Below are 15717 nucleotides of genomic sequence, written 5' to 3'. Positions count from 1 at the left end.
TAAATGTGGACAAAGTAGTAGTATTGTAATTTACTTGATAAATGTGGACAAAGTAGTAGAATTGTAGTTTACTTGATAAATGTGTACAAAGTAGTAGTATTGTAATTTACTTGATAAATGTGGACAAAGTAGTAGTATTGTAATTTACTTGATAAATGTGGACAAAGTAGTAGTATTGTAATTTACTTGATAAATGTGGACAAAGTAGTAGTATTGTAGTTTACTTGATAAATGTGGACAAAGTAGTAGTATTGTAGTTTACTTGATAAATGTGGACAAAATAGTAGTATTTTACATTACTTGATAAATGTGGACAAAGTAGTAGTATTGTAGTTTACTTGATAAATGTGGACATAGTAGTACTATTGTAATTTACTTGATAAATGTGGACAAAGTAGTAGTATTGTAATTTACTTGATAAATGTGGACAAAGTAGTAGAATTGTAGTTTACTTGATAAATGTGTACAAAGTAGTAGTATTGTAATTTACTTGATAAATGTGGACAAAGTAGTAGTATTGTAATTTACTTGATAAATGTGGACAAAGTAGTAGTATTGTAATTTACTTGATAAATGTGGACAAAGTAGTAGTATTGTAATTTACTTGATAAATGTGGACAAAGTAGTAGTATTGTAGTTTACTTGATAAATGTGGACAAAGTAGTAGTATTGTAGTTTACTTGATAAATGTGGACAAAGTAGTAGTATTGTAGTTTACTTGATAAATGTGGACAAAGTAGTAGTATTGTAGTTTACTTGATAAATGTGGACAAAGTAGGAGTATTGTAATTTGCTTGATAAATGTGGACAAAATAGTAGTATTTTACATTACTTGATAAATGTGGACAAAGTAGTACTATTGTAGTTGACTTGATAAATGTGGACATAGTAGTACTATTGTAATTTACTTGATAAATGTGGACAAAGTAGTAGTATTGTAATTTACTTGATAAATGTGGACCAAATAGTAGTATTGTAGTTTACTTGATAAATGTGGACAAATTAGTAGTATTGTAATTTACTTGATAAATGTGGACATAGTAGTACTATTGTAATTTACTTGATAAATGTGGACAAAATAGTAGTTTTGTAGTTTACTTGATAAATGTGGACAAAATAGTAGTATTGTAGTTTACTTGATAAATGTGGACAAAGTAGTAGTATTGTAATTTACTTGATAAATGTGGACAAAATAGTAGTTTTGTAATTTACTTGATAAATGTGGACCAAATAGTAGTATTGTAGTTTGCTTGATAAATGTGGACAAAGTAGTAGTATTGTAATTTACTTGATAAATGTGGACAAAGTAGTAGTATTGTAATTTACTTGATAAATGTGGACCAAATAGTAGTTTTGTAGTTTACTTGATAAATGTGGACCAAATAGTAGTATTGTAATTTATTTGATAAATCTGTACATAGTAGTAGTATTGTAATTTACTTGATAAATGTGAACAAAGTAGGAGTATTGTAATTTACTTGATAAATGTGGACAAAATAGTAGTATTTTAATTTACTTGATAAATGTGGTCAAAGTAGTACTATTGTAGTTTACTTGATAAATGTGGACAAAATAGTAGTATTGTAATTTACTTGATAAATGTGGACAAAGTAGTAGTATTGTAATTTACTTCATAAATGTGGACAAAATAGTAGTATTTTACATTACTTGATAAATGTGGACAAAGTAGTAGTATTGTAGTTTACTTGATAAATGTGGACATAGTAGTACTATTGTAATTTACTTGATAAATGTGGACAAAATAGTAGTATTGTAATTTACTTGATAAATGTGGACAAAGTAGTAGTATTGTAATTTACTTGATAAATGTGGACAAAATAGTAGTATTTTAATTTACCTGATAAATGTGGACATAGTAGTACTATTGTAATTTACTTGATAAATGTGGACAAAATAGTAGTATTGTAATTTACTTGATAAATGTGGACAAAGTAGTAGTATTGTAATTTACTTGATAAATGTGGACAAAGTAGTAGTATTGTAATTTACTTGATAAATGTGGACCATATAGTAGTATTGTAGTTTACTTGGTAAATTTGGACAAAGTAGTAGTATTGTAGTTTACTTGATAAATGTGTACAAAGTAGTAGTATTGTAATTTACTTGATAAATGTGGACAAAGTAGTAGTATTGTAATTTACTTGATAAATGTGGACCATATAGTAGTATTGTAGTTTACTTGATAAATGTGGACAAAGTAGTAGTATTGTAGTTTACTTGATAAATGTGGACAAAGTAGTAGTATTGTAATTTACTTGATAAATGTGGACAAAATAGTAGTATTTTACATTACTTGATAAATGTGGACAAAGTAGTGGTATTGTAGTTTACTTGATAAATGTGGACCAAGTAGTAGTATTGTAATTTACTTGATAAATGTGGACAAAGTAGCAGTATTGTAATTTACTTGATAAATGTGGACCAAGTTGTAGTATTGTAGTTTACTTGATAAATGTGGACAAATTAGTAGTATTGTAATTTACTTGATAAATGTGGACCAAATAGTAGTATTGTAATTTACTTGATAAATCTGTATATAGTAGTAGTATTTTAATTTACTTGATAAATGTGGACCAAATAGTAGTATTGTAGTTTACTTGATAAATCTGTACATAGTAGTAGTATTTTAATTTACTTGATAAATGTGGACCAAATAGTAGTATTGTAGTTTACTTGATAAATGTGGACAAAGTAGTAGTATTGTAGTTTACTTGATAAATGTGGACAAAGTAGTAGTATTGTAATTTACTTGATAAATGTGGACAAAATAGTAGTATTTTAATTTACTTGATAAATGTGGACAAAGTAGTAGTATTGTAGTTTACTTGATAAATGTGGACAAAATAGTAGTATTGTAATTTACTTGATAAATCTGTACATAGTAGTAGTATTTTAATTTACTTGATAAATGTGGACATAGTAGTACTATTGTAATTTACTTGATTAATGTGGACAAAGTAGTAGTATTGTAATTTACTTGATAAATGTGGACAAAGTAGTAGTATTTTAATTTACTTGATAAATGTGGACAAAGTAGTACTATTGTAGTTTACTTGATAAATGTGGACAAAATAGTAGTATTGTAATTTCCTTGATAAATGTGGACAAAGTATTAGTATTGTAGTTTACTTGATAAATGTGGACAAAATAGTAGTATTGTAGTTTACTTGATAAATGTGTACAAAATAGTAGTATTGTAATTTACTTGATAAATGTGGACAAAGTAGTAGTATTGTAGTTTACTTGATAAATGTGTACAAAATAGTAGTATTGTAATTTACTTGATGAATGTGTACAAAATAGTAGTATTGTAATTTACTTGATAAATGTGGACAAAGTAGTAGTATTGTAATTTACTTGATAAATGTGCACAAAGTAGTAGTATTGTAGTTTACTTGATAAATGTGGACAAAGTAGTAGTATTGTAATTTACTTGAGAAATGTGGACAAAGTAGTAGTATTGTAGTTTACTTGATAAATGTGGACAAAGTAGTAGTATTGTAGTTTACTTGATAAATGTGGACAAAGTAGTAGTATTGTAGTTTACTTGATAAATGTGTACAAAATATTAGTATTGTAATTTACTTGATAAATGTGGACAAAGTAGTAGTATTGTAATTTACTTGATAAATGTGGACAAAGTAGTAGTATTGTAGTTTACTTGATAAATGTGGACAAAGTAGTAGTATTGTAGTTTACTTGATAAATGTGTACAAAATATTAGTATTGTAATTTACTTGATAAATGTGGACAAAGTAGTAGTATTGTAATTTACTTCATAAATGTGGACAAAATAGTAGTATTTTAATTTACTTGATAAATGTGGACAAAGTAGTACTATTGTAGTTTACTTGATAAATGTGGACAAAATAGTAGTATTGTAATTTACTTGATAAATGTGGACAAAGTATTAGTATTGTAGTTTACTTGATAAATGTGGACAAAATAGTAGTATTGTAGTTTACTTGACAAATGTGGACAAAGTAGTAGTATTGTAATTTACTTGATAAATGTGGACAAAGTAGTAGTATTGTAATTTACTTGATAAATGTGGACAAAGTAGTAGTATTGTAGTTTACTTGATAAATGTGGACAAAGTAGTAGTATTGTAATTTACTTGATAAATGTGTACAAAGTAGTAGTATTTTAGTTGACTTGATAAATGTGTACAAAGTAGTAGTATTGTAATTTACTTGATAAATCTGGACAAAGTAGTAGTATTGTAATTCACTTGATAAATCTGTACAAAGTAGTAGTATTGTAGTTTACTTGATAAATCTGGACAAAATAGTAGTATTGTAATTTACTTGATAAATCTGGACAAAGTAGTAGTATTGTAGTTTACTTGATAAATGTGGACAAAGTAGTAGTATTGTAGTTTACTTGATAAATGTGGACAAAGTAGTAGTATTGTAGTTTACTTGATAAATGTGGACAAAGTAGTAGTATTGTAGTTTACTTGATAAATGTGGACAAAGTAGTAGTATTGTAGTTGACTTGATAAATTTGTACAAAGTAGTACTATTGTAGTTTACTTGATAAATGTGGACAAAGTAGTAGTATTGTAGTTTACTTGATAAATGTGGACAAAATAGTAGTATTGTAATTTATTTGATAAATGTGGACAAAGCAGTAGTATTGTAGTTTACTTGATAAATGTGGACAAAGTAGTAGTATTGTAATTTACTTGATAAATCTGTACAAAGTAGTAGTATTGTAATTTGCTTGATAAATGTGGACAAAGCAGTAGTATTGTGGTTTACTTGATAAATGTGGACAAAGAAGTAGTATTGTAATTTACTTGATAAATGTGGACAAAGTAGTAGTATTGTAATTTGCTTGATAAATGTGGACAAAGTAGTACTATTGTAATTTACTTGATGAATCTGTGCAAAGTAGTTTTATTGTAATTTACTTGATAGATGTGGACAAAGTAGTAGTATTGTAGTTTACTTGATAAATGTGGACAAAGTAGTAGTATTGTAATTTACTTGATAAATGTGGACAAAATAGTAGTATTTTACATTACTTGATAAATGTGGACAAAGTAGTACTATTGTAGTTTACTTGATAAATGTGGACATAGTAGTACTATTGTAATTTACTTGATAAATGTGGACAAAGTAGTAGTATTGTAATTTACTTGATAAATGTGGACCATATAGTAGTATTGTAGTTTACTTGATAAATGTGGACATAGTAGTACTATTGTAATTTACTTGATAAATGTGGACAAAGTAGTAGTATTGTAATTTACTTGATAAATGTGGACAAAATAGTAGTATTTTACATTACTTGATAAATGTGGACAAAGTAGTAGTATTGTAATTTACTTGATAAATGTGGACCATATAGTAGTATTGTAGTTTACTTGATAAATGTGGACCATATAGTAGTATTGTAGTTTACTTGATAAATGTGGACAAAGTAGTAGTATTGTAGTTTACTTGATAAATGTGGAGAAAGTAGTAGTATTGTAATTTACTTGATAAATGTGGACAAAATAATAGTATTTTACATTACTTGATAAATGTGGACAAAGTAGTACTATTGTAGTTTACTTGATAAATGTGGACATAGTAGTACTATTGTAATTTACTTGATAAATGTGGACAAAGTAGTAGTATTGTAATTTACTTGATAAATGTGGAGAAAGTAGTAGTATTGTAATTTACTTGATAAATGTGGACAAAATAGTAGTATTTTACATTACTTGATAAATGTGGACAAAGTAGTAGTATTGTAGTTTACTTGATAAATGTGGACAAAGTAGTAGTATTGTAATTTACTTGATAAATGTGGACAAAATAGTAGTATTTTACATTACTTGATAAATGTGGACAAAGTAGTACTATTGTAGTTTACTTGATAAATGTGGACATAGTAGTACTATTGTAATTTACTTGATAAATGTGGACAAAGTAGTAGTATTGTAATTTACTTGATAAATGTGGACAAAATAGTAGTATTTTACATTACTTGATAAATGTGGACAAAGTAGTAGTATTGTAGTTTACTTGATAAATGTGGACATAGTAGTACTATTGTAATTTACTTGATAAATGTGGACAAAGTAGTAGTATTGTAATTTACTTGATAAATGTGGACAAAGTAGTAGAATTGTAGTTTACTTGATAAATGTGTACAAAGTAGTAGTATTGTAATTTACTTGATAAATGTGGACAAAGTAGTAGTATTGTAATTTACTTGATAAATGTGGACAAAGTAGTAGTATTGTAATTTACTTGATAAATGTGGACAAAGTAGTAGTATTGTAGTTTACTTGATAAATGTGGACAAAGTAGTAGTATTGTAGTTTACTTGATAAATGTGGACAAAATAGTAGTATTTTACATTACTTGATAAATGTGGACAAAGTAGTAGTATTGTAGTTTACTTGATAAATGTGGACATAGTAGTACTATTGTAATTTACTTGATAAATGTGGACAAAGTAGTAGTATTGTAATTTACTTGATAAATGTGGACAAAGTAGTAGAATTGTAGTTTACTTGATAAATGTGTACAAAGTAGTAGTATTGTAATTTACTTGATAAATGTGGACAAAGTAGTAGTATTGTAATTTACTTGATAAATGTGGACAAAGTAGTAGTATTGTAATTTACTTGATAAATGTGGACAAAGTAGTAGTATTGTAATTTACTTGATAAATGTGGACAAAGTAGTAGTATTGTAGTTTACTTGATAAATGTGGACAAAGTAGTAGTATTGTAGTTTACTTGATAAATGTGGACAAAGTAGTAGTATTGTAGTTTACTTGATAAATGTGGACAAAGTAGTAGTATTGTAGTTTACTTGATAAATGTGGACAAAGTAGGAGTATTGTAATTTGCTTGATAAATGTGGACAAAATAGTAGTATTTTACATTACTTGATAAATGTGGACAAAGTAGTACTATTGTAGTTGACTTGATAAATGTGGACATAGTAGTACTATTGTAATTTACTTGATAAATGTGGACAAAGTAGTAGTATTGTAATTTACTTGATAAATGTGGACCAAATAGTAGTATTGTAGTTTACTTGATAAATGTGGACAAATTAGTAGTATTGTAATTTACTTGATAAATGTGGACATAGTAGTACTATTGTAATTTACTTGATAAATGTGGACAAAATAGTAGTTTTGTAGTTTACTTGATAAATGTGGACAAAATAGTAGTATTGTAGTTTACTTGATAAATGTGGACAAAGTAGTAGTATTGTAATTTACTTGATAAATGTGGACAAAATAGTAGTTTTGTAATTTACTTGATAAATGTGGACCAAATAGTAGTATTGTAGTTTACTTGATAAATGTGGACAAAGTAGTAGTATTGTAATTTACTTGATAAATGTGGACAAAGTAGTAGTATTGTAATTTACTTGATAAATGTGGACCAAATAGTAGTTTTGTAGTTTACTTGATAAATGTGGACCAAATAGTAGTATTGTAATTTATTTGATAAATCTGTACATAGTAGTAGTATTGTAATTTACTTGATAAATGTGAACAAAGTAGGAGTATTGTAATTTACTTGATAAATGTGGACAAAATAGTAGTATTTTAATTTACTTGATAAATGTGGTCAAAGTAGTACTATTGTAGTTTACTTGATAAATGTGGACAAAATAGTAGTATTGTAATTTACTTGATAAATGTGGACAAAGTAGTAGTATTGTAATTTACTTCATAAATGTGGACAAAATAGTAGTATTTTACATTACTTGATAAATGTGGACAAAGTAGTAGTATTGTAGTTTACTTGATAAATGTGGACATAGTAGTACTATTGTAATTTACTTGATAAATGTGGACAAAATAGTAGTATTGTAATTTACTTGATAAATGTGGACAAAGTAGTAGTATTGTAATTTACTTGATAAATGTGGACAAAATAGTAGTATTTTAATTTACCTGATAAATGTGGACATAGTAGTACTATTGTAATTTACTTGATAAATGTGGACAAAATAGTAGTATTGTAATTTACTTGATAAATGTGGACAAAGTAGTAGTATTGTAATTTACTTGATAAATGTGGACAAAGTAGTAGTATTGTAATTTACTTGATAAATGTGGACCATATAGTAGTATTGTAGTTTACTTGATAAATTTGGACAAAGTAGTAGTATTGTAGTTTACTTGATAAATGTGTACAAAGTAGTAGTATTGTAATTTACTTGATAAATGTGGACAAAGTAGTAGTATTGTAATTTACTTGATAAATGTGGACCATATAGTAGTATTGTAGTTTACTTGATAAATGTGGACAAAGTAGTAGTATTGTAGTTTACTTGATAAGTGTGGACAAAGTAGTAGTATTGTAATTTACTTGATAAATGTGGACAAAATAGTAGTATTTTACATTACTTGATAAATGTGGACAAAGTAGTGGTATTGTAGTTTACTTGATAAATGTGGACCAAGTAGTAGTATTGTAATTTACTTGATAAATGTGGACAAAGTAGCAGTATTGTAATTTACTTGATAAATGTGGACCAAGTTGTAGTATTGTAGTTTACTTGATAAATGTGGACAAATTAGTAGTATTGTAATTTACTTGATAAATGTGGACCAAATAGTAGTATTGTAATTTACTTGATAAATCTGTATATAGTAGTAGTATTTTAATTTACTTGATAAATGTGGACCAAATAGTAGTATTGTAGTTTACTTGATAAATCTGTACATAGTAGTAGTATTTTAATTTACTTGATAAATGTGGACCAAATAGTAGTATTGTAGTTTACTTGATAAATGTGGACAAAGTAGTAGTATTGTAGTTTACTTGATAAATGTGGACAAAGTAGTAGTATTGTAATTTACTTGATAAATGTGGACAAAATAGTAGTATTTTAATTTACTTGATAAATGTGGACAAAGTAGTAGTATTGTAGTTTACTTGATAAATGTGGACAAAATAGTAGTATTGTAATTTACTTGATAAATCTGTACATAGTAGTAGTATTTTAATTTACTTGATAAATGTGGACATAGTAGTACTATTGTAATTTACTTGATTAATGTGGACAAAGTAGTAGTATTGTAATTTACTTGATAAATGTGGACAAAGTAGTAGTATTTTAATTTACTTGATAAATGTGGACAAAGTAGTACTATTGTAGTTTACTTGATAAATGTGGACAAAATAGTAGTATTGTAATTTCCTTGATAAATGTGGACAAAGTATTAGTATTGTAGTTTACTTGATAAATGTGGACAAAATAGTAGTATTGTAGTTTACTTGATAAATGTGTACAAAATAGTAGTATTGTAATTTACTTGATAAATGTGGACAAAGTAGTAGTATTGTAGTTTACTTGATAAATGTGTACAAAATAGTAGTATTGTAATTTACTTGATGAATGTGTACAAAATAGTAGTATTGTAATTTACTTGATAAATGTGGACAAAGTAGTAGTATTGTAATTTACTTGATAAATGTGCACAAAGTAGTAGTATTGTAGTTTACTTGATAAATGTGGACAAAGTAGTAGTATTGTAATTTACTTGAGAAATGTGGACAAAGTAGTAGTATTGTAGTTTACTTGATAAATGTGGACAAAGTAGTAGTATTGTAGTTTACTTGATAAATGTGGACAAAGTAGTAGTATTGTAGTTTACTTGATAAATGTGTACAAAATATTAGTATTGTAATTTACTTGATAAATGTGGACAAAGTAGTAGTATTGTAATTTACTTGATAAATGTGGACAAAGTAGTGGTATTGTAGTTTACTTGATAAATGTGGACAAAGTAGTAGTATTGTAGTTTACTTGATAAATGTGTACAAAATATTAGTATTGTAATTTACTTGATAAATGTGGACAAAGTAGTAGTATTGTAATTTACTTCATAAATGTGGACAAAATAGTAGTATTTTAATTTACTTGATAAATGTGGACAAAGTAGTACTATTGTAGTTTACTTGATAAATGTGGACAAAATAGTAGTATTGTAATTTACTTGATAAATGTGGACAAAGTATTAGTATTGTAGTTTACTTGATAAATGTGGACAAAATAGTAGTATTGTAGTTTACTTGACAAATGTGGACAAAGTAGTAGTATTGTAATTTACTTGATAAATGTGGACAAAGTAGTAGTATTGTAATTTACTTGATAAATGTGGACAAAGTAGTAGTATTGTAGTTTACTTGATAAATGTGGACAAAGTAGTAGTATTGTAATTTACTTGATAAATGTGTACAAAGTAGTAGTATTTTAGTTGACTTGATAAATGTGTACAAAGTAGTAGTATTGTAATTTACTTGATAAATCTGGACAAAGTAGTAGTATTGTAATTCACTTGATAAATCTGTACAAAGTAGTAGTATTGTAGTTTACTTGATAAATCTGGACAAAATAGTAGTATTGTAATTTACTTGATAAATCTGGACAAAGTAGTAGTATTGTAGTTTACTTGATAAATGTGGACAAAGTAGTAGTATTGTAGTTTACTTGATAAATGTGGACAAAGTAGTAGTATTGTAGTTTACTTGATAAATGTGGACAAAGTAGTAGTATTGTAGTTTACTTGATAAATGTGGACAAAGTAGTAGTATTGTAGTTGACTTGATAAATTTGTACAAAATAGTACTATTGTAGTTTACTTGATAAATGTGGACAAAGTAGTAGTATTGTAGTTTACTTGATAAATGTGGACAAAATAGTAGTATTGTAATTTATTTGATAAATGTGGACAAAGCAGTAGTATTGTAGTTTACTTGATAAATGTGGACAAAGTAGTAGTATTGTAATTTACTTGATAAATCTGTACAAAGTAGTAGTATTGTAATTTGCTTGATAAATGTGGACAAAGCAGTAGTATTGTGGTTTACTTGATAAATGTGGACAAAGAAGTAGTATTGTAATTTACTTGATAAATGTGGACAAAGTAGTAGTATTGTAATTTGCTTGATAAATGTGGACAAAGTAGTACTATTGTAATTTACTTGATGAATCTGTGCAAAGTAGTTTTATTGTAATTTACTTGATAGATGTGGACAAAATAGTAGTATTGTAATTTACTTGATAAATGTGGACAAAGTAGTAGTATTGTAATTGACTTGATAAATGTGGACAAAGTAGTAGTATTGTAGTTTACTTGAGAAATGTGGACAAGATAGTAGTATTGTAGTTTACTTGATAAATGTGTACAAAGTAGTAGTATTGTAATTTACTTGATAAATGTGGACAAAGTAGTAGTATTGTGGTTTACTTGATAAATGTGGACAAAGTAGTAGTATTCTAGTTTACTTGATAAATGTGTACAAAGTAGTAGTATTGTAGTTTACTTGATAAATGTGGACAAAGTAGTAGTATTGTAGTTTACTTGATAAATGTGGACAACGTAGTAGTATTGTAATTTACTTGATAAATGTGGACAAAATAGTAGTATTGTAATTTACTTGATAAATCTGTACAAAATAGTAGGATTGTAGTTTACTTGATAAATGTGGACAAAGTAGTAGTATTGTAGTTTACTTGATAAATATGGACAAAGTAGTAGTATTGTAATTTACTTGATAAATGTGGACAAAATAGTAGTATTGTAATTTACTTGATAAATGTCGACAAAGTAGTAGTATTGTAGTTTACTTGATAAATGTGGACAAAGTAGTAGTATTGTACTTTACTTGATTAATGTGGACAAAGTAGTAGTATTGTAATTTACTTGATAAATGTGGACAAAGTAGTAGTATTGTAATTTACTTGATAAATCTGTACAAAATAGTAGTATTGTAGTTGACTTGATAAATCTGGACAAAGTAGTAGTATTGTAATTTACTTGATAAATGTGGACAAAATAGTAGTGTTGTAATTTACTTGATAAATGTGGACAAAGTAGTAGTATTGTAGTTTACTTGATAAATGTGGACAAAGTAGTAGTATTGTAGTTTACTTGTTAAATGTGGACAAAGTAGTAGTATTGTAGTTTACTTGATAAATGTGCACAAAGTAGTAGTATTGTAATTTACTTGATAAATGTGTACAAAGTAGTAGTATTGTAATTTACTTGATAAATGTGGACCATATAGTAGTATTGTAGTTTACTTGATAAATGTGTACAAAGTAGTAGTATTGTAGTTGACTTGATAAATGTGTACAAAGTAGTAGTATTGTAGTTGACTTGATAAATGTGTACAAAGTAGTAGTATTGTAGTTTACTTGATAAATGTGGACAAAGTAGTAGTATTGTAGTTTACTTGATAAATGTGTACAAAGTAGTAGTATTGTAATTTACTTGATAAATGTGGACCATATAGTAGTATTGTACTTTACTTGATAAATGTGTACAAAGTAGTAGTATTGTAGTTGACTTGATAAATGTGTACAAAGTAGTAGTATTGTAGTTTACTTGATAAATGTGTACAAAGTGGTAGTATTGTAATTTACTTGATGAATGTGGACAAAGTAGTAGTATTGTAGTTTACTTGATAAATGTGTACAAAGTAGTAGTATTGTAATTTACTTGATAAATGTGGACAAAGTAGTAGTATTGTAATTTACTTGATGAATGTGGACAAAGTAGTAGTATTGTAGTTGACTTGATAAATGTGGACAAAATAGTAGTATTGTAGTTTACTTAATAAATGTGGACAAAGTAGTAGTATTGTAATTTGCTTGATAAATGTGGACAAAGTAGTGCTATTGTAATTTACTTGATGAATCTGTGCAAAGTAGTTGTATTGTAGTTTACTTGATAAATGTGGACAAAGTAGTAGTATTGTAATTTACTTGATAAATGTGGACAAAGTAGTAGTATTGTAGTTTACTTGATAAATGTGGACAAAGTAGTAGTATTGTAATTTACTTGATAAATGTGGACAAAGTAGTAGTATTGTAATTTACTTGATAAATGTGGACAAAATAGTAGTATTGTAGTTTACTTGATAAATGTGGACAAAGTTGTAGTATTGTAATTTACTTGATAAATGTGGACAAAGTAGTAGTATTGTAGTTTACTTGATAAATGTGGACAAAGTAGTAGTATTGGAATTTACTTGATAAATGTGGACAAAGTAGTAGTATTGTAATTTACTTGATAAATGTGGACAAAGTAGTAGTATTGTAATTTACTTGATAAATGTTGACAAAGTAGTAGTATTGTAGTTTACTTGATAAATGTTGACAAAGTAGTAGTATTGTAATTTACTTGATAAATGTGGACAAAGTAGTAGTATTGTAATTTACTTGATAAATGTGGACAAAGTAGTAGTATTGTAGTTTACTTGATAAATGTTGACAAAGTAGTAGTATTGTAATTTACTTGATAAATGTGGACAAAGTAGTAGTATTGTAGTTTACTTGATAAATGTGGACAAAGTAGTAGTATTGTAGTTTACTTGATAAATGTGGACAAAGTAGTAGTATTGTAGTTTACTTGATAAATGTGGACAAAGTAGTAGTATTGTAGTTTACTTGATAAATGTGGACAAAGTAGTAGTATTGTAATTTACTTGATAAATGTGGACCATATAGTAGTATTGTAGTTTACTTGATAAATGTTGACAAAGTAGTAGCATTGTAATTTACTTGATAAATGTGGACCATATAGTAGTATTGTAGTTTACTTGATAAATGTTGACAAAGTAGTAGTATTGTAATTTACTTGATAAATGTGGACAAAGTAGTAGTATTGTAATTTACTTGATAAATGTGGACAAAGTAGTAGTATTGTAGTTTACTTGATAAATGTGGACAAAGTAGTAGTATTGTAATTTACTTGATAAATGTGGACAAAGTAGTAGTATTGTAGTTTACTTGATAAATGTGGACAAAGTAGTACTATTGTAGTTTGCTTGATAAATGTGGACAAAGTAGTAGTATTGTAATTTACTTGATAAATGTGGACAAAGTAGTAGTATTGTAATTTACTTGATAAATGTGGACAAAGTAGTAGTATTGTAATTTACTTGATAAATGTGGACAAAGTAGTAGTATTGTAATTTACTTGATAAATGTGGACAAAGTAGTAGTATTGTAGTTTACTTGATAAATGTGGACAAAGTAGTAGTATTGTAGTTTACTTGATAAATGTGGACAAAGTAGTAGTATTGTAGTTTACTTGATAAATGTGGACAAAGTAGTAGTATTGTAATTTACTTGATAAATGTGGACAAAATAGTAGTATTGTAATTTACTTGATAAATGTGGACAAAGTAGTAGTATTGTAATTTACTTGATAAATGTGGACAAAATAGTAGTATTGTAGTTTACTTGGTAAGAAATAGGATAGGAATTGTTTATACTTCTAATTATAAATAAATATTCTTATCAAGGAGGTCAAGCTATGCTAACATGAATAATCACAGTTTCACATTTTCAGAAGTATGAATGTACATTTAACTGATTACTTTTCAGCTGCAGTTTCTGACCTGTAACATTTCTGTTAGTGTCTGTATTGGTGCAAGTAAAGTAGTGATAAAAATCTAATGAAAATTAATAATATATATATTTTTTTTACTTCAAGATGTTTGCCCTTTCAGTTTTCTGTTTTTATTTTTATCTTTTTCTTTGCAGATTTTTAGGAAGTTGTCCTCATTGGGAATGACAGAAAGTCATGAAGACAAGATTTTGGTGAGTACAACACACTGAGAAATATGATTAAACCACCTACCTCCAGTAGAATTTACTGATAATAAATACATAATTATTTTATCTGCCTCCAGAGAATTGTGTAATTTTTGTAAATAAACATATTCAGCTTCAGGAAATGTTATTATTCTACAAAAGTTTTCTTTTTGCCTAATTCTTATCATCTCTTTGTTCCTCTCTATCTCTCTGGCCATTCATTTTATTCTTATTCAAAGCTTATTCAACATGATTATGATAGATACATAAAATGGCATAAAAAGACAAAAGTAGATATATATATCTTGATATATAGGCTTTAATCTTATTCTTCCTGAATTTTGTACCCTGCCTCCTGATTTGTAATGATGATTTGGGGGCCTGCCTCCTGATTTGTAATGATGATTTGGGGGCCAACTCCTGATTTGTAATGATGATTTGGGGGCCAACTCCTGATTTGTAATGATGATTTGGGGGCCAACTCCTGATGATGATTTAGTCAGTGTTGATAGGTCAGCGTGTCTTTTTGTTCCACCTTGTGATTAGTTTGGTCATACACTGTAGGTCTGGTCCATCCATCCATTCATCTGGTTTTTTTTGTTCCACCTTGTTATTAGTTTGGTCATACACTGATGGTCTGGTCTGTCCATCCATTCATCTGTATTTTTTGTTCCACCTTGTCATTAGTTTGGTCATACACTGTAGGTCTGGTCCATCCATCCATTCATCTGGGTTTTTTTGTTCCACCTTGTCATTAGTTTGGTCATGCACTGTAGGTCTGATCCATCCATCCATTCATCTGGTTTTTTTTGTTCCACCTTGTCATTAGTTTGGTCATACACTATAGGTCTGATCCATCCATCCATCCATTCATCTATGTTTTTTTTGTCCCAACTTGTCATTAGTTTGGTCATACAGTGTAAGTCTCGTCTGTCCATCCATCCATTCATCTGTTTTTTTTTTGTCCCACCTTGTCATTGGTTTGGTCATACAATGTAGGTCTGATCCATTCATCCATTCATCTATTTTTTTGTTCCACCTTTTCATTGGTTTGGTCATACACTGTAGGTCTCGTCTATCCATCCATTCATCTATTTTTTTGTTCCACCTTGTCATT

The 15717-nt window shown here is 27.5% G+C and overlaps 1 protein-coding gene across 2 annotated transcripts in view; it reads left to right on the top strand.

Moving 5' to 3' along the window:
• Positions 1–15717, top strand: part of LOC149781200 (phosphoinositide 3-kinase regulatory subunit 4-like) — a 137579-nt gene that overhangs the window by 77702 nt on the left and 44160 nt on the right. For both annotated transcript variants that reach the window (XM_089935262.1, XM_089935261.1), the window contains exon 22: positions 14550–14606. In XM_089935262.1, the coding sequence (XP_089791388.1) occupies positions 14550–14606 (57 nt within the window). The remainder of the gene's footprint in view (positions 1–14549; positions 14607–15717) is intronic.

The sequence above is a fragment of the Sinohyriopsis cumingii genome, chromosome 15, assembly GCF_028554795.1.
Source record: "Sinohyriopsis cumingii isolate HCF-2022 chromosome 15, ASM2855479v2, whole genome shotgun sequence".
NCBI classification, from domain to species: domain Eukaryota; kingdom Metazoa; phylum Mollusca; class Bivalvia; order Unionida; family Unionidae; genus Sinohyriopsis; species Sinohyriopsis cumingii.
The sequence above is the reverse complement of the archived record's forward strand: the minus strand, read 5'-3'. Positions and strand labels throughout refer to the sequence as shown.